The 25,759-nt window shown below is 38.0% G+C and overlaps 1 protein-coding gene across 10 annotated transcripts in view; it reads right to left on the bottom strand.

The window, feature by feature from the left end:
* LOC134676378 (zinc finger protein 852-like) overlaps positions 1 to 25,759 on the bottom strand; it is a 74,510-nt gene that overhangs the window by 47,360 nt on the left and 1,391 nt on the right. For 8 of the 10 annotated variants that reach the window (XM_063534744.1, XM_063534748.1, XM_063534743.1 and 5 more), the window contains exons 2-6: positions 25,258 to 25,408; positions 24,007 to 24,042; positions 22,661 to 22,732; positions 20,893 to 21,062; positions 19,727 to 19,778 (exon numbers count right to left, since the gene is read on the bottom strand). In XM_063534744.1, coding sequence (XP_063390814.1) covers positions 19,727 to 19,778; positions 20,893 to 21,062; positions 22,661 to 22,732; positions 24,007 to 24,042; positions 25,258 to 25,408 — 481 coding nt within the window. Of the gene's footprint in view, positions 1 to 8,019; positions 8,714 to 9,015; positions 9,687 to 19,726; positions 19,779 to 20,892; positions 21,063 to 22,660; positions 22,733 to 24,006; positions 24,043 to 25,257; positions 25,409 to 25,759 lie in introns of those variants that run through there. The other 2 variants (XM_063534752.1, XM_063534751.1) reach the window with 2 other exon arrangements.

Raw genomic sequence — 25,759 nt, forward strand, 5'->3', positions numbered from 1 at the left:
AAGTGTTGTTTGGTGCAGCGTCCGAACAGTGTGTTTATGCGCTTTATTTATTAAAACACACTCACTAATTAAAAGTAATAACACTTCAAACGACAAAAATGTCGTAAGTTATTGTCCCGCAAATAATGCTAAAGTAGCTAAGTTATGGCGAACACTGGAGTATACTTTACTTTAACTTTGTAAGGTTTATATTATATCTCCCGAAATAATGTTCTTGAAATGGCAAAATATTAGGTATGGTAAACAGAACAGGAACTTTTGATACCAAGGAGGTAATAAGGATTTGTTTGATACAGGTACTTAAATCAAACAGAATTAAATATTCTGTTCAATAAGGTTAAGCTAATCTTTTTAAAAACTTATCTTTCAAGTCTAAAGTACTGTCAATTTTAAAGTACACTCCTAAGGATGAAGGTTCTAATTTTAGTATAATTGAAATAATAGTAGATTTGCTACGAGTAGTCTTAGGGCGCAAAATGACCCATTATTTTAGGTATTTATGCTCACTCTACCTTGCACTTGCAATTGTAAAGAAAATTTACATTAGAATTGGGATGCAAGCAAAGGTCGGTATTTCTATTCATAATTCAATTATCTGCTGCTTCTCTATCAACTTAGTATGCAAGAGACAAGTAGACAAACCGAAATGGTTACACAAATGTCAAATCTGAAGGTTTATTGTATTTGTATTTGTTGTATTTGTATTTGTTGTATTTATGCTAAACTTCTGTAATCGTATGTTGAAATTACAGCAGAGATTTTTTGGAATCTACACGGTGTAACATGAGTAAACCGAATAATTTTAACAGCGTATTCCTGATCATATTTAGAGACAAAAATGTCCTATAAACTTTTTTTAAAAAACGACTAGTTTCAGAGATAATATTAATTTAAAAATAAACAAGTTTTTTTTTGTTACATAATATAAAAGGCCTTTTTGATGGTAATGTTGCTGCTATGGGACGTAGTCTAAATATCCTTATTGATAGATGTCAAAAAGTGACAAGTAACACTTTGCAAAAAGAAGGTTCTACGAAAAAAAAAAGAGTAAAAATCAGTTTTAAGTAACAAGTTTTCCAATAACATTTTTTTTTGGCGAAATTGACCTAAACTCATATTACATTTTTTCCTCTTTTGACCTCAGAAATGCGTGGTTAAAATTATTCGGTTTCCTCATGTTACACCGTGTATTTAGATCCAATTAGGGAGGTAAAATTAAATTAAACAAAAGACATTTGAAAGCACATTTTTGCTACGCAACTCTATTTTGAACGTACATACTTAACTGGTAAAGTACAAATCTATTCTTAACTAAAACATTGTTACCAATTCCACGAGTTGATATATTCGCTTAAAACAAATGACGTAGGGGAGAGCGGGGTTAAACGTGCCGATTTTCATAAAATACAAATTTGATCTATGAAAACATTGTGAATAAGGTATGTGGGTTGCGCTATATTAAATAATGATTATTTGCGTTTCTGAGTAGCGATACTATTTTGTGCATCGTTAAACAGTTTTTTTACCAGAATTTTTTTTATGTGATAGGTCGGAACGGAACAACTAACCCCGCTATGGGGCGGGTTGTTCCGTTGCTAAAATTTATAACTTATCCGTCAAATATTTAAAACTCAGTTCACACACGCTAAAAGAGTATTTTGCAGTTCGTCGAAATATATGATAATTTGTTGTGTACTATCAACAGATAGTAAAAAAAATCCAAAGCAAAAATGTGATTATCCGTGGGGTTCGTTGTGCCCTCGTTTTTGATTTATTTTCCATAACTACTATTCTACTATAATGGAAGCAACGAAAACGGCTGACTTTTCGCGACAAACATCATACGAATCGCTCCATGGTTTACTTCCTATTCCCATCGGATCAACTTACCTCCGGCACGTTGAAGCCCGCTCTCCCCTACTTAACAATATCTACAATTAAAATGGACTTGATCCTAAAGGGGACTTGGTCCCCTAAATTACTAAGCGCCATTTGCACCATCCCACTAACCCCCGGGGTTAATCGGTTAAACCGTTAACCCAGTGTCAAATTGTACTGGTAACCATGGTAACTCCAGAGTCCAGGTTTAACCAGTTAACCCCGGGTTAGTGGGATGGTGCAAGTGGCCATAGGTAATATTAAATTTTATATACATCTAAGATAGCAACTCTAACTTTACTACGATGTCAAAATCAGAACATTGTAGCGATTTCTTTTGGGACGGCTCTCCCCTACCGTTTAATAAAAGTGTTGGGAAGAAAGTCATTAAATCAATGGCTGACTGACTGGTTGAAGGCTTGATTTCAGTTTTAGTAAGTAGTGAAGTGCAAATACTCAAAATTACTTTTGGTCTAAAAATAAACTATCCTTTACAAGAAAACCACCGCATAACTAACTGCTTTGCCAACCCTCTGAGTCAAGTGTTAACCTAAAATGAAACCAGGTACAAGTACCTAAAGAGTTACATATTGAAATTAATCCATGGTTACTTCCTATTTAGTGTATGAATGCTCTAACTAAACTAAATATCATGTTGACATGTGATTTTTCTCTGAATTCGCGTAATTTAGCAGCGGGGATGAAATACACAGATAATTTTCTAGGACTTAATACATCATAATAATCAGGATTGAACTTCACTTCAGGTAAGTTCGTTTATTCCTATCAATAGTAAGTAGTACTCTAAAAGCCGGCCCGTCGATTTTAGTTCGAGAAACCAACGACATTTTGATAGTCTAAAAGAACGGGCACATTTTTGTCAGCCATCTACACATACTGATATAATCGCTCTAACTTATGACAGTCAAAAATAGCCTTCACTTCTCCATCTCCTTGACAATACGCTTCCAGGCTTGAATGTTCTTAACACGTTCATTGCCACCCAGCCAAACGACGTCCGCGCCAGGCTACAGCAATTTCGTCATATAAAGCAGTACCACGATCCCGATTATCGGGTCGTCCGGCCTGTGAACGAAATCATAAAATACCCGATAGTCGGGTTTTCGGCACTGAATGCGTTAACTGATTACCGAATATAATCAGGATGCCGCTTCGACATATGGTATTTAAGACTTGCCGTCTGCACAAACGCCTCCTGACACACAGGGCACACGCATCTCTTGTCATTCAAGTGTATTTTTACATGCAACCGCAGATACTTGGGCGTTTTGAACGCCTTCGAGCAATATTGGCATTTAAAATCTCTAACATCAGAATGCTTGAACATGTGCTGTTTTAAGTTTTTGGTATCGGAGAACGCTTGGCCGCATTCCTCGCACGTGTGGTTCTTTTCCCCCATATGGTAATGCTTGTGGTGTTTAAGAACTTGGTGTGGATATGAGAATTTTTTGCCGCAAGCGTCGCATGTTGGCGCTTTCCAACCGTGCTGTTGTTCCATATGACTCCAGCGGTGCCTGGGTATCAGTTCCTCGTGGCAAAGGACGCAGGGATGCGTCTTCTTTTTAAGTTTGAGATGGACATGGTTATGGTGCTGCAGCCAGTTGTTCCAATGCTTGTATTCGCGGTCGCAGATAGTGCAAACGTAGGATTTAGAGCCGTCTTCTTTGTCCTTTACATCGCAGTATCCTGCCACGTCTCTTTTTGGCTTTGATCCTGGGGGTTTCCCTAGAATAGAAGGACAGATTGTGAGGATCTGCTGTCATAACGTTTGTCACATTTGTATGTTCTTCTAATGTTATGGCTATATATTAATGATGGCAATATTTTATGTCTATTATAAACATAAGTAGCAAAATGATTAAGTTTTTTTAAAACTAAGAAAGCCCCTTTGCTCCTGGAGTGTTTGACCAGTGCAACCTATGAAAGTACTTTCTTAATACCTACCTAGTTAATTACTTATTGTTTTTCACTTACATTTTAGATTTCATCATCGCTCGAAAATCAATGCAGGATCATCAATTACCACATTTTTGATTAACATTATGAATGCAAGCAAATTTTAACCTTTTGAACATCTGGCAAGCCCAAGAACGTCATGCACACGCAAATATCTCTGGCATAAGATAGCAAATATACACCGTACTGGAAACGTACCACGTAGACGTACACCATAGATCTTGCCAGGGTTATCAGCATTACTATTATTACTATGCCCTGTTTATCAAAAGCTTGTAACTTAGGATACAAGTGAAAGTCTCTTTTTGACAGCTTTTGTTTGTTGGCACTGGTCTCCAGTCCCATGATATTTTAGGTACAGGAATCATCCAGTCCAGTTTAGTTACCGTGTGCCCTAAGGGAAACGTTGCAAGGGCGTTCAGAAAAGTACAATTTTTAAATATAATTTTCAACTACCTAATAACTAGGCATAAGGTATAGTAGATGCAGATCCTACCAGTGATCATGGCAGTTATTATTAACGTAGGCTTTATAGAAGTGAAGTTATTGGAAAAGAAAGAAAAGCAAAAAAAGCAAAATTCCTGAAAGTGTATTTATTTAAAAACAAGTTAATAGCGTAAACTTAATTATTACATAAATGTGCAGATATAAGAAAAATCAATGCATTCGATAAACTTACATTATCGATCAAATAATTCTTAAATTCCTAAATGTTTAATTATTTTACTAGATTCATCATCATCTGGATGTTGCTTTCTAATATGATATTTGAGATTGCTCAGCTGTACATACGGCTTGTCACAGACCGAGCACACGTATTTCTTCTCATTCAAATGTATTTTCGCATGTAACCTGAGATACCTGGCCGACTTAAATTCCTTAGAGCAGTATTCACATTTGAACTCCCTCACTTTGGAATGCGTCGAGCTGTGTTGACGCAAATTTCTGAGGGTCGAGAACGCTTTCCCGCAATGTTCGCATTTATAATTCTTTTCTCCCATGTGGAATTGCTTCTGGTGGGCGACGACTTGGTAAGGGGCGGAAAATTTCTTCCCACATTCATTACATGTTGGCGGTTCCCATCCATGCTCCTCCATGTGTTTCCATCTTTGCCAAGGCGCATACACCTTGTGACATATGATGCAAGGATGTCTCTTCTTCTTGAGATGATCTTTAAAGTAGTGGAGGTGCCACTGGTCAAACGTTTTGAATGGGTGGTCGCAGATGGTGCAACTGTATTTAGTTCCATTCTTCATGTGTTTCACTTCGCAGAATTTTGAGACCTCTGGTTTTATATTTGAAGGTAGCCCTAGAATAGAACAAGATATTGTAAAGATGCGGAATTGTCAAGTGCATGGCTATAATATTGCAAACAGTTGTATATGCCAATGTAAAAAAAAGTACTAAGCCGCCTGATTCCTAACAGTTATCCATTTTTACGGACGCTGTGACACATAAACTTGATTTAATTCGTCTCCAAATATATTTTGTCAACTGTATGTATGGGTTAGTACGAATCGTATCTAGTGCGGATAATTTGATTAACACAATTAAATGAAAGAACTTAAATATCAAAGAAATTACCAAATTTTTAAATTAGGTACCTAATTGCTTAATATAGAAATAGCTAAATATGGAAACAGCGTTAGACCAAGCTAAGTTGGCAGCGATTTAGATTGGAGTGTGGACGTGTTATTTTAAACGTCATAGAAGTTTGACGTTTAAAATAACACTTGCACATCAAATCGCTGCCAACTTAGCTTGGTATAACTCTAAGCCCCTTTGTAAAGATACTCCTAAAATATAATGACAAATAAGCCGTTGAAATCATGCGGGTTTCTCCCAAGCACTCCGTATAGAAAAAATAAAAATAACAATTACAGAAAGGAAAATTGTATTTCTAAAAAGCATAATGAACAAATTTTGCCAAATAGTAAGGACGTAGCTAAGACTTGAAAACATTTATGCATTGAATACAATAATTTAAGGTCCTAAAATTGATTGCGTTTCAGTTTCAACAACTTTTTCCGGATGACTCGTTCTAATGTGATACTTCAAGTTGTTTGACTGCACATACGCCTTTTCACACACGGGGCACTTGTGTTTTTTATCTCCCGTATGTATCTTCTCGTGGATATTCAACAATCTTCGAGTTTTGAAAGCTTTGGAGCAAAACTGACATTTGAAATTCTTCTCAACAACATGCTTTCCAGTCACGTGCGAGTACAAATCCTTGTAGTTGTAGAAGGCCGCGCCACACTCGTCACAGACATGTCCTTTCACACCCGAATGTCGAACCATATGTTGTTTCAAATAAGTAATAGTTTTAAATGCTTTCGGGCATTGATCACACTTGTAATTCTTTACATCTAAATGCTTAATTACATGCTGTCTTAGCCTAGGCATGCTGGGAAACTTGTCACCGCAATGCTCGCATACATATGTGAGGTTCTCCAGACTGTTGTGGACCTCTCTCTGATGTACGGGCACTTGGAAAGGGTAGGAGAATTTCCTGCCGCAGTCGGGGCAAGTAGGGGCTTTCCACCCGTGGCGCTCCTCCATATGCTTCCATCTGTTTCTGGGTATCACTTCTTCTTTGCAAATGACGCAGGGGCGCGTTTTTTTTGTTGGATACAATCGCAAGTGGACGGTCTTGTAGTGACCGTTCAAGCGCTTTCGCTCGTCGAATTGTTTAACGCAAAGAGTGCAGGCGTATTTTGTCTCGCCATCCCGAGTGGTGAGGACCTTGCAGAACTGAGCGTATTCGTTACTAATGCGAGCCTCTTCGCGATTAGGACCTAGAAGAGAAAGATATCGTAAGGATTCTGCGAGTCATCGGGACGGACACGATGGCGTTGACGGGACGGAAAGGCACAGCCACTAGTTTTATTTCCAATTACATATCCTACATAATTTAGCAGTAATTAACATTTATTAATAAAGTTTATTAACATTTTAACTATATCTAAGCGTCGAGTCCTGTACGGACATGATGATCGTTCTTGTCCATGTGACAGTGTGATATAACGGCGTCCGTCACTTTCTATCCCACGGTGTTAAAAAGTGATAGTTACGTTATCACGTGGATAAAGCCATCCATTATACGCCTGCTGAGATACATTCATCCACATTGAGATACATTTATATGAATGGCCCTCTCATTGACTTATATGGCTTACGTAATTTACGTTACGTATTACGTAAATAGCTTCCGTAACTCAGTTATTCTTTAGCTGCCCAGGGGTTTATGAAAAGGTCTCCCATTCTAGAATCATTAATTATAAAAATAAAATTTCATTTGCCGCGGCAAGTTTTGATTAGGTGGTTTTGGTTTTAAAGTTTAAGCTAAGAGGTTTTAAAATGAAACTTTCCTGCATACGCATCTAAGTTTTTATTAAAATAAAACTAAACTAAATCAACAGACGTTAATGCTAACAATATTACTATCAATGCCTTGACAATATAGTATCATTATTCATTAAAATAAGTTATAATGATAGTTCAATACTCGTGTAAGAGCAAACTAAAATCATTAAAATTAATCATTTAATTCAGCGGTCGGCAACAGGCGGCCCGCGAACCCCTCACTTGCGGCCCGCGAGTCTCCCTGGCAATTTTGTATGTAATATTGACAAACGACAATGTCTGATAAAGCCATAAATCACAAAGTGTGGCCCGCGTCAACTTCGGTAACTACTATGTGGCCCTTGGCTGCTAAAAGGTTGCCGACCGGTGATTTAATTAACAATAGTTTGTATTATGCTCTAAAATAACAAGAAAATACACATCTCTAGAATCCGTCCAAGCTAACATTGTAAGGTTGTAACTAATTTAACAAAGTGAGACAGTGTCATTATACACGTTATATTTTCATAGAAAGTTCACACTAATATGCCACACGTTTTCATTGCAAATGCCATGCAGAGTTAGCTTGGTCCGACTCTATCATCTAATGTACAATATAATTCTTTTTTTACAAGAAGCAACATTTAACTGCATCTGACGTTTAACGCCAGGAGAATCATCGTGTGACCTTGAAAGTAAAGGGTCACCCATTAATTAAAAAAAAATTTACCCCTCCCCCCCCCCCCCTTGTCACACCTGGTCACATTAACTGGCTAACCTCTCCCCCCCCCCCTGGTGGACGTCACATGTTTCGCAATGTTGTTTACAATGTCAACAATTTAAATTGGTTTTTATTATTTTAACAAAAAAAAACCCAAGGCCGGGTCCGAACGGGCTTCAGCAGTCGCTGACGTCACAATACCCTAAAGATTCTCCTACTTTAAAAATTACGCGGTATCGGGATGTCGTTTAGACATGTGATACTTCAAACTGCTCTGTTGAACGAAACCCTCCCCACACAGTGGACACACCCAGGCCCTATCGTCCAAGTGTATCATGATGTGAGTTTTCAAGTTGTTCCTCCATCTAAACGCCTTCCCACAGAACGAGCACTTGTGTTTCCGCAGCTCCGTATGCTTGATAGCGTGCTGGCTCAATCTGTACTTCGAAACGAATTGCATGCTGCATATTTCGCAGGTGTAAGATTTTTCACCCATGTGGTAGACTTTCTGATGCTTTAGTACTTGGAAGGGGTAGGCGAATTTCTTGCCGCAGGCGCCGCAGGAGGGGGCAGGCCAGCCGTGGACGGTTTCTAGATGGAACGCTCGCATGTGAGCGGGAACCTTGAGGTGGCAAAGATGGCAGGAGCGTAGCTTAGGGCGTAGCTTGAGGTGAACATGCCTGTAGTGTTGGCTGAAGTGGTTCCGTTTCTTGAAGCCATTACCGCATTCGTCACAAGTGTATGTTTCGGTACCGTCGTCATCCACTGTGAGGGTAAAATTGTTGTTGGGCCCTAGAAAAGAACGAGAGGTGAAATGGCAACGTTCCTGAGGCTCTTGAGGCGTTGGGTTATTAGTTTGTAAGCAGTTTAATTGACGCTTTGAATTGTAATTGGCACGATCATTCGAATGGCGAAATATTAAATAAAAAATCATATTTAAAGTAATGAATGAATTTATTAAATCAACTTCATACTCCGATCAAATTGCTAACAGTTTTAGAGGGACACGAGTTTCTAATCTTTAATTTTTCACTAGGTCGGATTTTTTTTTTGTAACATTGTAAAATAAATAACGCCGCAAAACGCCATTAGTCTTCACGCACAGCAACTGTTCGCGGCATATAAAGACGGATATTTGCATTCATTCTGTTGCTTAACTGGCAAGACCCATTTTTTTTAAATTAACGTTATCTCTTAAGGTCAACATCGACTCCTCTATGATTCCTCAGCGCATGCTGCTTCAGCGTGGACTTCTGTACGAACGCCTTTTCACACACCGGACAAGTATATCTTTTATCCCCTGTATGAATCTTCACGTGGTCTTTCAGGTTATTCTCCCACCGAAACTCTCTGCTACACTGGTCGCATTTATACTTTTTAACACTAGAATGCGTCGCCATATGCAGTCTTAAGCTTAAATTGTTGAAGAAACTCTTCGAGCACATTTTGCAGTTCACAGTTTTCTCTCCCATGTGAACTTTCTTCTGATGTTCCAGAACATGGCATGGGAAGCGAAATTTCTTGTTACATACTCCACAAGTCGGCGCTGGTATTCCATGGGCTTCCTCTAAATGATAGGCTCTCAAATAGCCTGGGACTTTGGCGTCACAGTGTGGACATTTCCGTTCTCTAGGTCGTTTTTTGAGATGGACGAAGCGGTAGTGTTGAGAGACGAGCGGTTGGGAGAGGAATGATTTCTCGCATTCGTTGCATGCGTACTTGTTGTCCGGTGTTAGTGTGTAATATTTGGCTCGCGGTGGCCTTCCTAGAAAAGAAACAGGGCGTCATAGGCTGTTTAGACATCACTGAGGAACACATCTTGCGAAAAAATATGGTTGTCTGTAAAGTCGGTTTACGGATGATAATTTTGCGTGATAACGTCATAAGAAAACATTACCATTTCTTTACGTAACTTTACCATGGAGATCTGTCCACAACGTAACACTTTTTCGTGCATGCTACCGGTGTTCATCGCTTTAAATGACGTTAACACGTCAAAAACGGAAGTTATTATTTCATAGTATTGGTTGGCCTGATTATATCTGTTCCGGTCCGGGGCACTTACGGTTGCTAGATTGTATAAGAGTTAAAATGCATTGGCTGGAGCCATCTAGTGACAAGACCATGGGAGGCAACACTCCTTAACTAACAACATTGCAAACTTTTAAAAGAATAAATACCTATTGTGTATTAAAGTAAACATTCTTCACTAAATCGGTGAAATCACTAATTTTTAAAAGATATGAAGTACCCACATGTCGTTTCTCGATACCAAAGATACATTAATTGGGTAAGATGCGTAAAATCTATGTCAATTTCGTGCTTTAAATTTGACAGGTAAACGAGATCGCGCTGTACAGCTCCATACATTTTGCGGTAACTCAGATTGTCAAAAGTTGACGTTTTACAATTCAGTGACCGCAAAACATGGCACAGTACATCGCCCTCTGTTTTGAATGTCAAACTAAGGGCCACGTTTTTTTCTTAGTCTCTTACCTCCCTATTTCAATCAATTTTCTTTGTCAATGCGGACGAGGTTAATTCATTCGATTCTTACTTTTAGGTTCTGAGATTATTTTGAATAATATTTCTTAAGTTTCAATGGTTACAGGTAATAATGTGGGCAAAGAAAAAAAATCGGGCTTCAAATAAAAGAAACATGTCATACTATGTATGTATAATAACCATATATCTACATAATAAAATTAACAGTCTTATATACCTACAGTACCGGTCAAAAGTTTAAGTTCACTCTGTAAATTCGGTTAAATGAAGCTATAACACAATGTACTAATAAAAGTAGTTAATAATCTTTTATTACATAATAAATTAAAGGTAATTCTCTAATTTAAAACCACAATTAAATAAAAAAGATCAGTTTTTGCCAACTTTAGACTCTTCAAAATATCCGCCTTTTGCTTTCAATGCTGCCATACACACTTTCGGCATTCGCGTAATTAGTTTTTGCAGTGTTGATGTCGAAATTTTATTCCAACAAATGTATAGGTATTCCCAAAGCTGTTCTTTATTAGTTGGCCGCATTTTTCTCACACTCCTGTCCAATTCATCCCATAACAACTCAATCGGATTGAGGTCGGGCGATTGAGGAGGCCAATCCATATATTTTAATTCTTTTTGGTTCTCTTTGGATGAAATGTAGTTTTTGCACAACTTCGACGTATGCTTGGGATCGTTGTCTTGTTGGAAAACAAAACCTCTGCCTACAATCCGTTTTCCAGATGGAAAAGCGTGACGTTGCAAAATGTTATGATACATTTTCTTATCCATTATGCCATTGACTCTCACGAGATCACCAACTTTATCACCCGCAAAGCATCCCCAGACCATAACTGATCCTCCACCGTGCTTCACTGTTGGCATCACGCATTGCTTTATCATTCGTTCGCCTACTTGTCGTCGAACATATTGACGACGTCTCCCTCCAAAAATTTCAAACTTCGATTCGTCAGAAAATAAAACTTTAGACCACTGTTCAGACGTCCAGTTTTTGTGTTTCTGGGCCCATTTCAACCTCTTAACTTTATTCTGACTACGTAACAAGGGTTTTTTGGCAGCAATACGACCTTTTAGACCATAGTTTCGCAGACGCCGTTGCACTGTCGAAACCGATACTCGCTGTTCTCGGGTGGCGTTGAGTTCTTCGCAAATTTCTGGAGCAGTTAGAGTACGTTGGCGTTTGCTCTGCACGCAAATAAATTGGTCTTCGCTTTTAGACGTGACTTTTGGCCTACCTGATCGAGATCGACTGCAATTAAGACCGGTTTTTTGTTTTCGTTTCAAAGTACTCACGACAGCGGTTTGAGAAACCTTCATTTTTTCAGCGATTTTCCGCGTCGTGTAGCCCTCATTTGACAGAGTTACAATAACAGCACGAGTTTCGACACTAAAATCGGCTTTGCGACCCATTTTAAATGATTTCTAACTTCACGAAATCTCATAGGAAATACGGAACAAAAATATTAAATGGATCAAATTTTCCGAATAACATAAAACGATTCCTCCAAGAGGTATTTTTATTGTTATTTGGTAGTCGTGGAAACAATTAAACGTTTGAAATTCAAAACATATTCTATATTTGAGCATAATTACATATGATAACCTTATTTCGCAGAGTGAACTTAAACTTTTGACCGGTACTGTATGTACAATGTACAATTTATTACGTATCTTTAATATGCTTTAAAACTTAAAAATAATGTACTTAGTGATGTTTTATGCAAAATAATCTAAGGTACCATTAAATAGAATTATAATTTATAATATAAATTGGGTAATGCAAGATTTTCAATAGAAATTGCAGAGTACATGATATTGATGGATTATATCCTTTACAAATACATTCGTCTCTATTGGATTTATTGATAGGATTTATTTCGATGTAAACAATATATCAATATATGGAGGAGACAGTAGGAGTTACATAAAATGATAATGAGTGATGTCCTATTGCTGTTGATACGTGTATCATTATATCATCAACATTAAAAAGTAAAGAAGTCTTGCTCCTTGACGATGAAGAAATTAACACAAATTATTTCAAGAAAAAAGGTTTTGTGGTGACATAGTGTTCATTTGATTACACGCTTCAATGTATAATAAATATAATAAGACATTCCAATTTTGTATAACATAATACAGATCACTACAAGTCGAATATAAAATAAATTGAATAACTTTTTTTTTAATAGCAGTAGAATTATTCTAGTATATAATAATAATGTTTATCTGCACACATATCATATACCTCTATGATGCGTTGTTATTATTGCGTAATAATAATGTCGACATCATGTAATAATAATAATGACACTCAAATTTCGAATATCACTGAAACACAAAGGGATTTTCATTTGACTCCATATCTAGTATCAAACGATGTGAAATCGCTGGCCCAATATTACAGTGTTCTATGCTACATTTTCAAGATAGTCGAAATTCGACTTAACGTCACTGTGACAATGTTCAAATTTCAGTTCGATAAAGAAAAACATAGAACCCTGTAGTAATGGGCCAGCGAAATGTCAATTGCACATGGTGTGCTCAAATGACGTTATGGCAATCGTATAATGTGGGTTTTCAACGCATTATAGAGAGCTTATAATATGTGTGTAGGTAGATACAGTAGTATATTTAACTGTACATGTATAGGAATCAAAACACTAGTCTGATGTTTTTATGAAACTCGCTTTCTGCTCGTTTCATAAAGCCATGTTCGTATTTTAATGCCTTTCATTATGTAGCAGTCACATAAACTACTAATATTGCACAGTTTACCATTGCACTGATAAGAAACCAAAATAAACGAGTACTTCAGTTATCACATCTTGTCAAAAAATGTTATATATGAGTTATGCCTTAAGACCATTCCAGAGAGCCAGGCAATGGGTAGGCAGAAACCTCAACATATATCCTCCTAAGCCCCAGACATACAAATGGAAAATCCAAAATTTGCCACAGAAATTTGAACCTATAATAGAGGAAATAGAGTTGAGTTTGTTTTGTTTGAGTTGTGAACAAAACAAAACATTGCAACTCTATTCCTATTTTAATATGGTTTAAATTTCATCGAAATGATTAAAGTAGGAAGTACGAGGGCTGCTACTTATGTATCCGGAAACACAAAAAATAACAAATATCTATAGTTATAAATGGTTTCATTGCCTTTGTATTTGTCCACCAAGATGAATGATGCACTTTTGCAAATGTAGAAACGACTTTTCATAGCACTTTTTCCATTCTGATCTTGGTATACAAGACGTGCATTTTGTAGGCAAGAACGGCTCTTTCGCGAGTTTTTCTTTTTTTTTTTAAACCAAATGTTCATGTAATATCTTACAAATGCTCGTCATACTATTGCCATGAGATGCCTCTATCTTGCGATATATACTATAACCATCTTGCATTATAAGCTCGTTCACAGCATCTATATTTTGTGGGATAACAGCCGATTTTGAGCGTTTTTTTTTTATTCGTCCTACCATAAATACCGTAATATACTACGACCACAATTTATTCACTAAAACATTGACCTTCGATGGAACTTACTCCCCAAAAGTCGAAAAAAGTCGATCTATGCACTATTTTTGAGTTTATCCACTCCGAACATCGTAAAAAAAACATCTGCACGAAAATTTTCACAAGAAAATCCGTTGATGGTGCAACAAAGATTTTTTTTAAATAATGCTACAATGTAAAACCAATTGATAAACATGTGAAACAAACTGTATTTTGCTTCCAAAGAGTTCCATTTTTATATGTTATAAATATATTTTTAATATAGTTCCAGTAAGTGGCCCATTCCCGATACATAAGTAGCAGCCCTCGTACCATAGGTAGGACCTTGGGCTTTCTTGGGATATCTCATTATCCCTATTGGATTAATCTGGAAATACTAAGATTTAACTTTGTTACAATGTTTAAAGTGCGGCACTTAGGACACCTTTAGACGGCACGCAAACTTGCCTGCGCGTTAGCTACAATGTGGACTATTGAGGTTCAATCCAATTCAGCCGACTTAAGGTACGTATTCAGTTATAATAATGACATATAAGCTCTCTGAACGGCATCTACGTGTTGGATCTATCCCTACACGCCATATAAATGACTTGGCTCCAAAGATTCAAGACTTTTAAAAATGGACACATAAAATAACGTTTCAGTGTTCGGTTTGGCTGGTCAATTTCATTGTATAGCTATTAGAGTCGATATTTATGACGATTGAGGCCGACTGGTATGAATCCCCCACAAGATTGCGAATCCGATCCAGACATAGCTTTTACTACACAGTCAATGACTAGCTAGTAAATCGTTAACAGTAAAAAGATGTCAATGTATTAAAGTATTGTAAAAGTGACGTGTTATTATTGTTCTCCGACACATTAGAAATCTATTAATTTGATACATACCTGTAATTTAAACACATTTTGTATCAATGTTACTTTCTTACAGAAATCTTAAAATTTGCTTTTAAGCGGTAAGAGTTACAAGTGCAAAAAGTGTGCAACCTAAGCGAACGTGAAAATTGGTTACAATAGCATTGATGTAGAATAAGGAATCGATCTAAACTTTGTGGCATATAAATCATATTTAATAAAAATAAAAATAAATAAAAATTGTAGTTTACTTCGACAATAATCACATCGTATGTCGTAAAAGGAGCTGCGAAGAATCCAATGTGATATATTAAAACTAAATAAAACAAAATTCCTTTACCTTAATGTCCATAGTCCCTTAACAAATCACAGTCACTGGTTCATACACTAAAAGTTCACTTCGGGATGATACTTGGCCATATGATAGTTCAAACTGGCCTTCTGCACAAACGCCTGACCGCACACAGAGCACACTTTCCTCCTATCCCCAGTGTGTATCCTTTCATGAAGATCCAAAGTTGTTTTCCTTAAGAAAGATTTCCTACAAAATTTGCAATGGTAATCCTTGACGGTTCTGTGCTTGAACTTATGCTTGTACATACCTTCGAAGCTAAACGACTCGTATTCGCAAAACTCACACTTGTACTTTTCGCCTAACATGTGGAAGTTGTTGATATGTTTCCTGAGTTGTATTTTCGTGTTGAACGTGCCCTTGCAAGCGTTGCATTTGAAGCGATCATCTATGTTGTGCTCGTCAAGTTTGTGAACGGTGAGTGGGGCGAGAGTCATGAACTCTTTAGAACAGTACTGGCATACGTAGCGAGGGATCTTGTAGTGTTTCGTTTTGACGTGGAAGCGTAGTGAGAATATTTTGTAGTATTTTTTGTCGCACCGCGTGCAGAGGTATGCGTCGCCCTCCTTCCTATAGTCGTCATCGCGTAGGCGGAACTTAGGCGCGCGCGGCGCCTTGACGCCTGAAGACAGAAAAACATTACTTTTATCTCGTCTTCATTCCTCTGCGCGTTTGCTTAGTCATAGACAGGTTACTGCGCAACATATGTGGTAAGGGGCGTGTCGGTCTCTCGCTTTAACATGGCCTTGTCTCTTACATTAGGAGCATGACGGCGTAAGGTCATTGACGTCGGTATCTTGTACGGATAGATTCCCGCTCTTGTTCTTACTCACGCAATCTTGAAAACAAGTGCAGATAACCTAGTTCAGTGCATATTTTTGCGTTAGAGGTGTCTTTAGTCCTTTTTTTGGGGGTTAAGTTCTTCACTGTTCAATATAAGATTAAATCAAACTAAAAAAAAACCTTTCGTTTGCGAAGTATAAATATAAGAACGAGTTAAAGTTTTGTATCCCAAGTAAATATAACTTTTCGTCGCCAACAGTAAAAACCGAAGGCGTTTTATAGAGGTTCAAGTTAAAGAAGGATTTAAAAAATCCTATATCTAAAGAAAAATTGTTTTTCTAAAGTACAACGCAATTAGTAAAACTTCCGAGTGGATTAATTGCCTACATAAAGTATCTAAACGAAACCTGTCAATTTCAAAATATAATCACCTACAATATTTGTAATTAATTTTGTAGAAAACCAATTTTGATGATAAACTCACCAAAAACTTGTCGTGAGATCAAATATGTTCCGAATATGTCCGTAAAATGAGAATATAATACATGTGGCCTGCCAGAACACAACGCGAGAAGGTATAACGTTTCGAAAAAATGGCTGGCTTATTACTGTTACTTATAAACATGTATACAATTTATCATCTAATATAAGGTCCATGTGGAAAAGATCGTCTATAGGCGTACGGTGCCCGCACCTTCCCCGCCGCCATTAGTCGTCCTACCCCGCCGCCCCCGTACCGCGCAGGCGGACTCATTTAAGCGGTCGGTCTATAGAAGCTCTTTGATCGCTTCTAACTCTGCTTTTCTACGCACACTTCTTACAGAAGGTCGGTAGAGAAGGAGGAAAGCGGGAATACGGGAGGTTTTTTCCTACGACGGTCTTCCCCATTCATACATTTTATACGCTGGATTTACCCACATTGGCCTTAATTAGAATAACATAAGATGAAAAATCGTATACATGTTTAATAGTAATTGTTACCATGGCCTGAATTACACTACACGTTTCCAAAATCGAAGATCGTTGTGCCTTCTCGTGGTATCACAATAACAACAAACAAGCATAGAAAAAAAATGTAGTACAGATTTGAAATGCAGGATATCGTTTTATTTTAATTGCTTATTAAAAAAAAGTTTATCTAGTTATACAATATAGCATAGTGCCACCACTTCCCGAATAACTGCTGAAAAAATTGATATCTGGTAAAAATTAAATTTATCCTAAACTCTTAAAATTGTAGTTGATGTCGTTTTACAAATAATCTTGATTATTTCCAGTCCGGTAGCCGGGTGCATAAAAAAAATAGAAAATACCTATTCTGTGTGGGGTAGTTGACTTCTAGTAGCTTCAACTGCTTTTGGTCGGCCGCGGATTAACATGGCAAATGGGCAAAAAATGGGGACCAATAATTCATCAAAAAAAAACCTCATCGTAAAATGGAATGAAACTTGTATGACAGGATAGCTGAAACTAAGGACAGCAAAAAAAAGTGGTCGGCCAAATCCTGCGTTGGCAGGTTCCTGTCTCCGACCGAATTTGTGGTACCACGTGACAGCTACAATTTACCTCATCGAAAAATAGATTAAAAAAAACTGATTATAATAAGTAAATTAAATCTGTTGACACGTCTTGGTCGGCCTGACCTTAGCCTGGCAGATTTTGCAGTCACTAGGTGCCGAAGGCCGGATTCGAACCGGCGTTTCCAGCTTACGCGGCTAACTTACTGGACCTCTAGGCTATCTGTGCTCGGCGGTACCCATCCCAAATTATTGAGTATAATCGAAGAGAATTTGAAATATGTAGTTACTTTCATGGTATATTATGTAGCTACAGTACATTTACTGCCATCTTTCGACAGAAGATTAAAACTGTTAGAACGCCATTTGACTTTGATCCTTATTCTTTCACTGATGTGTTAACTTGTTAAATATTAATATTAACGCCATCTACTCGAGAGTAGGGTGAAGGTTATAGCGCCATCGCTCGAAAAGATTGCATCATATCTTTGGCCTAGTGTCGAGTAGATGGCGTTAATATTAATATTTAACAAGTTAACACATCAGTGAAAGAATAAGGATCAAAGTCAAATGGCGTTCTAACAGTTTTAATCTTCTGTCGAAAGATGGCAGTAAATTTACAGTGGCTACATAATTTACTTTGGCAATCCGCCTTTATACACTCTATTCTCTTTGGTATACACGGTGTAACATGAGGAAACCGAATAATTTTAACAGCGTATTTCTGATCATATTTAGAGACAAAAATGTCCTATAAAGTTTTTTGAAATTCGCCTAGTTTCAGAGATAATATTAATTAAAAAAAAAAACAAGTTTTTAATGTTACATAGTGTAAAAGGCCTTTTTGATGGTGATGTTGCTGCTATGGGACGTAGTCTAAATATCCTTATTGATAGATGTCAAAAAGTGACAAGTAACACTTTGCAAAAAGTAGGTTTTACGAAAAAAAAAAGTAAAAATCAATTTTAAGTGACAAGTTTACCAATAACATTAAATACATGCAAAAAATTGAAAAAACGAAACAAAAAAAATTTTTTTTTTGGCGAAATTGACTTGAACTCATATTACATTTTTTCCTTCTTTTGACCTTAGAAATGGGTGGTTAAAATTATTCGGTTTCCTCATGTTACACCGTGTATGCTATCATTGAATGGCTTATGCGCCTTTGACCAACTCCAAAGGGCGAGCAGTACGTACGGCTTGCACTTCTATACGAATCCCTTACGTTGTAGCGAGATCATTATATTTATTTCATTTTCTTTTAGCTAGTTTCCGTAGTACAGTCAACGGTAAAAATATGGGTGTACAAATCATTTCAAAAATATGTCCCATAACTCTTATGTCAGTGAATTAAGAACTATGGGACATATTTTTGAGTAAGTTGTCTACACCCATATTTTTACCGTTGACTGTACCGGGCGTGGCTCACTCCGCGATTTCGTCGCTTTGCTACAAGTACATCCGTTCCACACCAATTTTGGTGGCTAGCCATAAGCCGCGCGTGGCGCTGTCGCCACCTAGCGGCCATAGTCGCCCTGATCGTAACAAACACGTTTTGTTAGAGAGTGAGTCTTCTGTACCTAGTACTATTATTTATTCTGTGGTAGTACCTAATAAAATAACTGTGGTGGCACAATATGGCGTCGGTGGCCACATTTCAAATCTGTACTTTGCGCGATATTGTCAGTATGGAATCACACAACTTCCTTGTTTACCTTATTAATATTGAGAGCCTTTTAAACTAGAATATTTTTATGAAAGTAGGCAGGGTGACTAGTTACGATCGCCAGCCCCGGAAAAGGCATATTTTGGAAAAAAAATTGTGATTTATATAATACCTTCACACGAGCAATTCTTGTTTATTTATTTATTTATATATATATATTTCGGCGATCTCGGAAACGGCTCTAACGATTTCGATGAAATTTGCTTTACAGGGGTTTTCGAGAGCGAAAAGTCGAAGTTCGCATTTTTGAGTTTTTATGTTTTCTGTGCAATTCTCGGTCTTTCAGATATTTTTTAATAATGCAAGTGTAAATGTGAAACTGTCGTGTTTTTGGCCGATATTTGTGACGTCCCACGGATAAAGGTACCTTATGGCGGTTGGCGCTTGCGCTATAACCAACGTCGCTCCAATATTATTGCGGCGCTATGCGACGTAAGCGCCAGCTTCCATAAGGTACCTTTTGCCGTGGAGCGTCACATTTGGTTGCGGACCCCATACTGACATTGCCGCGCTGTAATCAAAAGAGGCACCTACCTTTTTTCTTCTCTCCGCTCACCGCCGCCTCCGTCAGATCCTCCGTCTCCTCCTGCAAGTGACACAAGATTATAACGGCTGGCTATCACAGGAATTTAAACAATAGGGAATATTAGGCAAAGCTCTGCGTAGGTGACATCACTATAGTTCGTTTTTTTTAGCATTAGAAATAAGGTAAACAATCTTGATGTGTCTTTTAAGTGAAAAACACATTTTAAAAATAAGTTACGGCAAATATGTAACAATTATGAATCTAATACGATTATTTATATTCTTCTGCTTTCATAAGTAATAGTTTTTGATTTTTAAAAAGTGTTTTTCAATTAAAAGACATGTTAAGATCGCTTACCTTCTTGCAAGTTCTTTCTAATGCTAAAAAAACGAACTATAGCACTACTGTATGTGCTCAACACCCAACAGCCTTATTGAGCTTACTGTGGAACTTAGTCAATTTTTCGAATTACATATGTCCTATAATATTTATTTATTTATTCATTTAATTTCTAAGATTAGGTTATTATAATATGAATATAAAAGTAAAATATAAAAACACAAAACAATAAAAAATACATATAAACACATTGGAGCATTCCACGGGCTGTTCCGTACAAACGCATTTTATTTCCTGTGTTGCGACTTTTTTTCGGCATTTAAAGCAATCGATTATTTTTCTGTGCATATTTTTGACTATTTGTCATAATAAAGAAACTCTTATACCTGCAAATCTTCAGAAAATTCGCGTTTGTACGGGACAAACGGTACACGATTTCATGGAATGCCCCATTACAAAAAAACCTAACCAAGGGTGCCGCCAGCATTGGGGCAAGGTACCGATGGTCAGGGCTGCAGAGAGGAACCGGCGGACTATCCACGCCGTGTCCAAAATTACCGCCTTCTGCATCTGACCCTTAATCCAACCACCCAGCGAGAGTCTCTCTAGGTGTTGGTCGAGACTCTTCGCTATGAGACCGTTCGCTGACACGACTATAGGAACAATGATCATCGAGTCAACTTCCCACATGGCGGTTATCTCGTGAGCTAAGTCTAGGTACTTGCTGGACTTGTCCTTCTCGGCCTTCACGAGATTCTCATCATGGGGCATGGTGACGTCGACGAGCACGGCCCGGCGCTGCGATCCATCTATCACATTTATTATTATTATTTACCTTGATAGATTTCTCCTTGGTCTTGGTTTTCTTGGCGGGGGCCTTCTTTGGCTTGGGTTTGGGCTTCGCCTTGCCCTTACCCTTGCCCTTGGCTCGCGGCTCGGCCTCGACTTCAACGGTGATCATCTCTTCACGCTCTTCGTGCTCTTCGTACGATGAAGCGTCGTCATCTGAACAAATATCAGTATAATATAATAAACATATTTATAAAATTTATTTCATAGAAAAAAAAAACATTTTATTTAATAAGCGTTTCTTTTATTTTTAGCCATTTTTATATACGAGGGTCGCACTGAAATATTCGGGAATGGGACACTTAGAAATAACATAATAGAATGAGGCATATAATTTATAAAAATGTAACTCTTTATAAAACTTTTAAGGTATATTCCATTTGGTTGTCATTTATATTTAAAATTTACTGACAATTTGAAAATTGTATGTCGAACATTATTTGAATTTTTGGCCAAGTGATTTTTCGGATCACATTTTTAAACGGTTTTCAATATGCCCTCAGCGAACAAATAAAAGTTACAATGGGCTTCTGTTATTTTTTTATGAACTAGAGTTCATCGTACGCTCGTTTGCAGTTAAAATTATATATGAAAGTCACTTTCATTTTATCCCATGGGTGATCTTAAAGAAGCATGTCATTCCAAAGCGACGTCAAAATTTAAGATCGCATTTGTGCTGTTAATTAAAAAGACTGCCAAAAAAGTTGCATATCGGCAGATTTCGACATTCCTAAATATTCATATGACAACAGTAAAAAAATCTTTTATATATAGATATATGTAAAAAAAACTTCAATTCCGTTGGCTACTCTACGAATTTCATACAAAACCACTAAGGCCCCAAAATCGCCATACAAAAAGGACTTTGGGATTATGAGCCGTGTGCATTACAGAATGATTACTTTCAAAAGAAAATTTATATGCGTGGTCAGTTTGAGTTTAAGTATGCATTAAAATAAAGATTGACTGTCTAGATGCGACAGTTTTCTCTATTCCCGACATTTTCAGTGCAACCCTCGTATTGTGACCTTTTTTGCACTTTTGTGTTACTTCTAGACAGGATCGCGAGCCCTTTTCATCCTTATTGGAGAAAAGAAGTGTCCCAAAATTTCCATACATTTTTCAAACTTTCTCTTTTGTTACCGCCATACAAAGTATATGGTGAAATGGTAACACAATAGGATAAAGCTCTGGGACATATTTATATCCCATTAGGATCGAAAGAGCTCGTGATTCTAAGTAAAAATAACATAAAAGTGGCAAAAAAGGTCACAATATATGTATAAAAAAAACCGGGCAAGTGCGAGTCGGACTCGCGCACGAAGGGTTCCGTACCATAATGAAAAAAAAACAAAAACAAAAAAAAGCAAAAAAGAAACGGTCACCCATCCAAGTACTGACCCCTCCCGACGTTGCTTAACTTTGGTCAAAAATCACGTTTGTTGTATGGGAGCACCATTTAAATCTTTATTTTATTCTGTTTTTAGTATTTGTTGTTATAGCGGCAACAGAAATACATCATCTGTGAAAATTTCAACTGTCTAGCTATCACGGTTCGTGAGATACAGCCTGGTGACAGACGGACGGACGGACGGACAGCGAAGTCTTAGTAATAGGGTCCCGTTTTACCCTTTGGGTACGGAACCCTAAAAATGGCAAAAAATAAAAGAAACACTCTTAAAACTTGGTGGCAAAAGCAAAGGCCAGTCCAGACGGAATGATCAAATCAACCGATTTGATCATAAGATACATACCATCAAACTTCATGAAGGCATCATCATCATCTTCGTCCTCTTCAATGCTTTGGAATTCTTGCTTCATATCAGCTATAAAAAAAATAAGTCACTAAAATAATATGGCGAACCTTAAAGTAGTTTTATTGCAAGAAAAAATAAGTTAAGTGTGGCAATAAACACTAATCATAGTCAGTGGGAAGACACTCCTCCTTTCGGGCAGACTCGGCTCCTTACGGCTGAGCATTGCGCCAAGCAATTATTAGGTTTGGCACCACTTGACGTGCTTTCGCGTGCACGACCACAGATAAGATAGAATTGAATTTTGACAACCCTAAATAGCCGAAAGGGATAGTGCCATACATTAGAAAGGGATAGCATGATTAGTCCTTTTTTTTTTTTCGATGTGGGAATGCCGTTACGCATCGTCCCCCTGGTCCCGAGGTGGGCCCATTGTGGGGGGTATGTGGGACTCTCACCTCCCAGCTCTCTTCAATTGTGAAGAGAGGGGAGGAGCCTACCCACTAAACCCACACCGGCGTTTCCCGCAATATGCCGTTTGGGGAGGCGTCCTGGGATCGCGAACATTCTACCAGGACGCCCCCCCGAAAGCATGATTCGTCCTTGAATCGCTGTCAAACATGGGTTTTGTAGGAAGTGAAGTTTTTAAATTAGTCCTATTCTGCTTTCGTCATCCATTCTACATTCGTCACAATCGTCGGTGGCTTTCAATGTAGAATGCGTGACGAAAGCAGAATAGGACTAATAAATTTAAGAACTTGACGAAAAACGAATGGGACGACCCAAGACGATGATACCCTTATATAACCCTTCAAGTAGCAGCAACTGGATCCTTTTAATTTGAAATTTGATTTATTAAAATAAAACCAAACTTCCAACTCAAACAAGACGCGCGCCACTTACAAATACAAATAATTACAAATAATTTATTGAGAAAAGTATAGTACAGTGGTTGTTCTTAAAGACTAAGAATTTATATAGAGACAAGTGGTTTACAAATGCCTGAACTAGGATTCCGTGTTTCAGGCAGTGAAGGACAATATTAATCAATTTTTAATTATTCACTTATAAACTACATGTGTTACACAATATAACTGTAATCACCTTAACAAAGAAGTAGGTTCTTAAGTATTAAATATCACAGTGCAGTAGGTAATCATTTTACGACTATTAGTAGGTTCTCTGTATTATCGTACGTCATTTTTTGACGGGCGCGTCGTAGAGTGTTCTTACAACAAAGATAGCTAAGAGGGTATACTTAGTGTACTTATACTTATACTTGAAGGGTTATTAAGTTTTTTGATTTCAGTGATTGCTAAAATAAATATTAATTAGTATTTATTTACCATCAGACTCAAACGGCTCGTCTTTCACTTCAAACCCTGCAACAAAGAAACGAAAAATTGAAATAAACATTCTTCATGGCCATAAATAACAGAAAAGAAATTAAGCGTTATTGTATGATTTGTACGTACACAAATCCACAAATTCTACATAAAGACAATGCATTTCTAAATTGTTTGTAAAAAAATTAAGAGTTCTCTGAAAAGGACTCGAGTCTCTACAAAAGACTTGGGTCTCTAACAAGTTGAAAAGAAGTCAAGAAGAAGAAGGCTCCATTTGTCCTGTTTTAACCTTTTCGCCATGTCAATGAAGTAAAAACCGGGCGGACAGACAGACGGACAGACGGACGGACGGACGGACGGACGGACGGACGGACGGACGGACGGACAGCGAAGTCTTAGTAATAGGGTCCCGTTTTACCCTTTGGGTACGGAACCCTAAAAAAGTACCATCAACACCAAGTGCATGTACTGTTCTGGAGCCCTAAAAAAGTACCATCAACACCAAGTGCATGTACTGTTCTGGAACCCTAAAAAAGTACCATCAACACCAAGTGCATGTACTGTTCTTTATAAAGTTAATGGTGGTGAAAAGGTTCAACAAGTACCCTGTTTATATAAAGTAGAGATGCAGCAGATAGTTGTTTGACCGGATACCGAATGTTCGGCCTGACCATCGGCCGAATATTACAAGTACAATTTGTTTACTCCGAAATTAAGCAAAGTTACTATCCAGTATCCGGCCAGATAATAGGACACTTTCCGGTATCCAGCAGGATGCTAAAATAACGTCCGGATAGGCATAGTAACAAAATATCCGGGTGCATCTATAAAGTCTCCATATTGCACGGCAAGCTATCGAACATTGGCTCGCCCGGCAGCCGCGCGCAATGGATACCGAGCTGCCGCGCGCCAACTCGATCAATGGCGCGCGATCCACGCGCCGCGCGACGAACCATTCATTGTCGGTGTTTCGACGCGCGGCAAAGGAATGTTCGCGCGCAGTTGGGACGGGTGTGTATATATTTCAGTTGGCTCGCGCGGCAGCATAGATGGATAATGAGAAGTGTCGTACTTTAATTGAATTATACGGCACTAAACAGTTTCTATGGAACAGTAAATGTAGTGATTATCGCAAAATTCCGTTCCGAATAATTAATTTTTGTGATATAATGTGGTCGATCGTCGGATCGCCTGCCGCGCGCGGCCGCCGCGCATAAGTTATCGAGACGCGCCTTAATATAAAGCACTTGCCTTTAATCATGTTCTTGCTGTACATTTCCTTGAAGCGCTCCTCGCAGTCCTGCACCTGGCGCTTGAAGTTGGAGGCGTCTCGGAGCCGCGCCACGCATGACTCGCATATTGTGTATGTGGCGTCGCAAAGAGGCCCCGTCATGGGGACAATCTGCAATGGACAATCTTGCATTAATAATGCAAAACAATAAAAGAGCCGATAAATTTTGGTTACATTGTAGGCACAGGCACCTTGAGTTAGATTAAGATTGGACAATGGCACAGAATAAATAATAGTACTAGGTAAAGAAGACTCACTTTCTAACAAAACCCGTCTGTTACGATCAGGACATATATGGCCGCTAGGTGGCGACAGCGCCACGCGCGGTTTATGGCTAGCCACCAAAATTGGTCTGGAACGGATGTACTTTTCGACGACACCGCGAAATCGCGGATTGAGCCATGCCTGACCTTGGGTAAGATTGTATTCATATTCACACCTATTGTAAAAATATTTTGTGGT

This window comes from Cydia fagiglandana, chromosome 24, assembly GCF_963556715.1.
Source record: "Cydia fagiglandana chromosome 24, ilCydFagi1.1, whole genome shotgun sequence".
NCBI classification, from domain to species: Eukaryota; Metazoa; Arthropoda; class Insecta; order Lepidoptera; family Tortricidae; genus Cydia; species Cydia fagiglandana.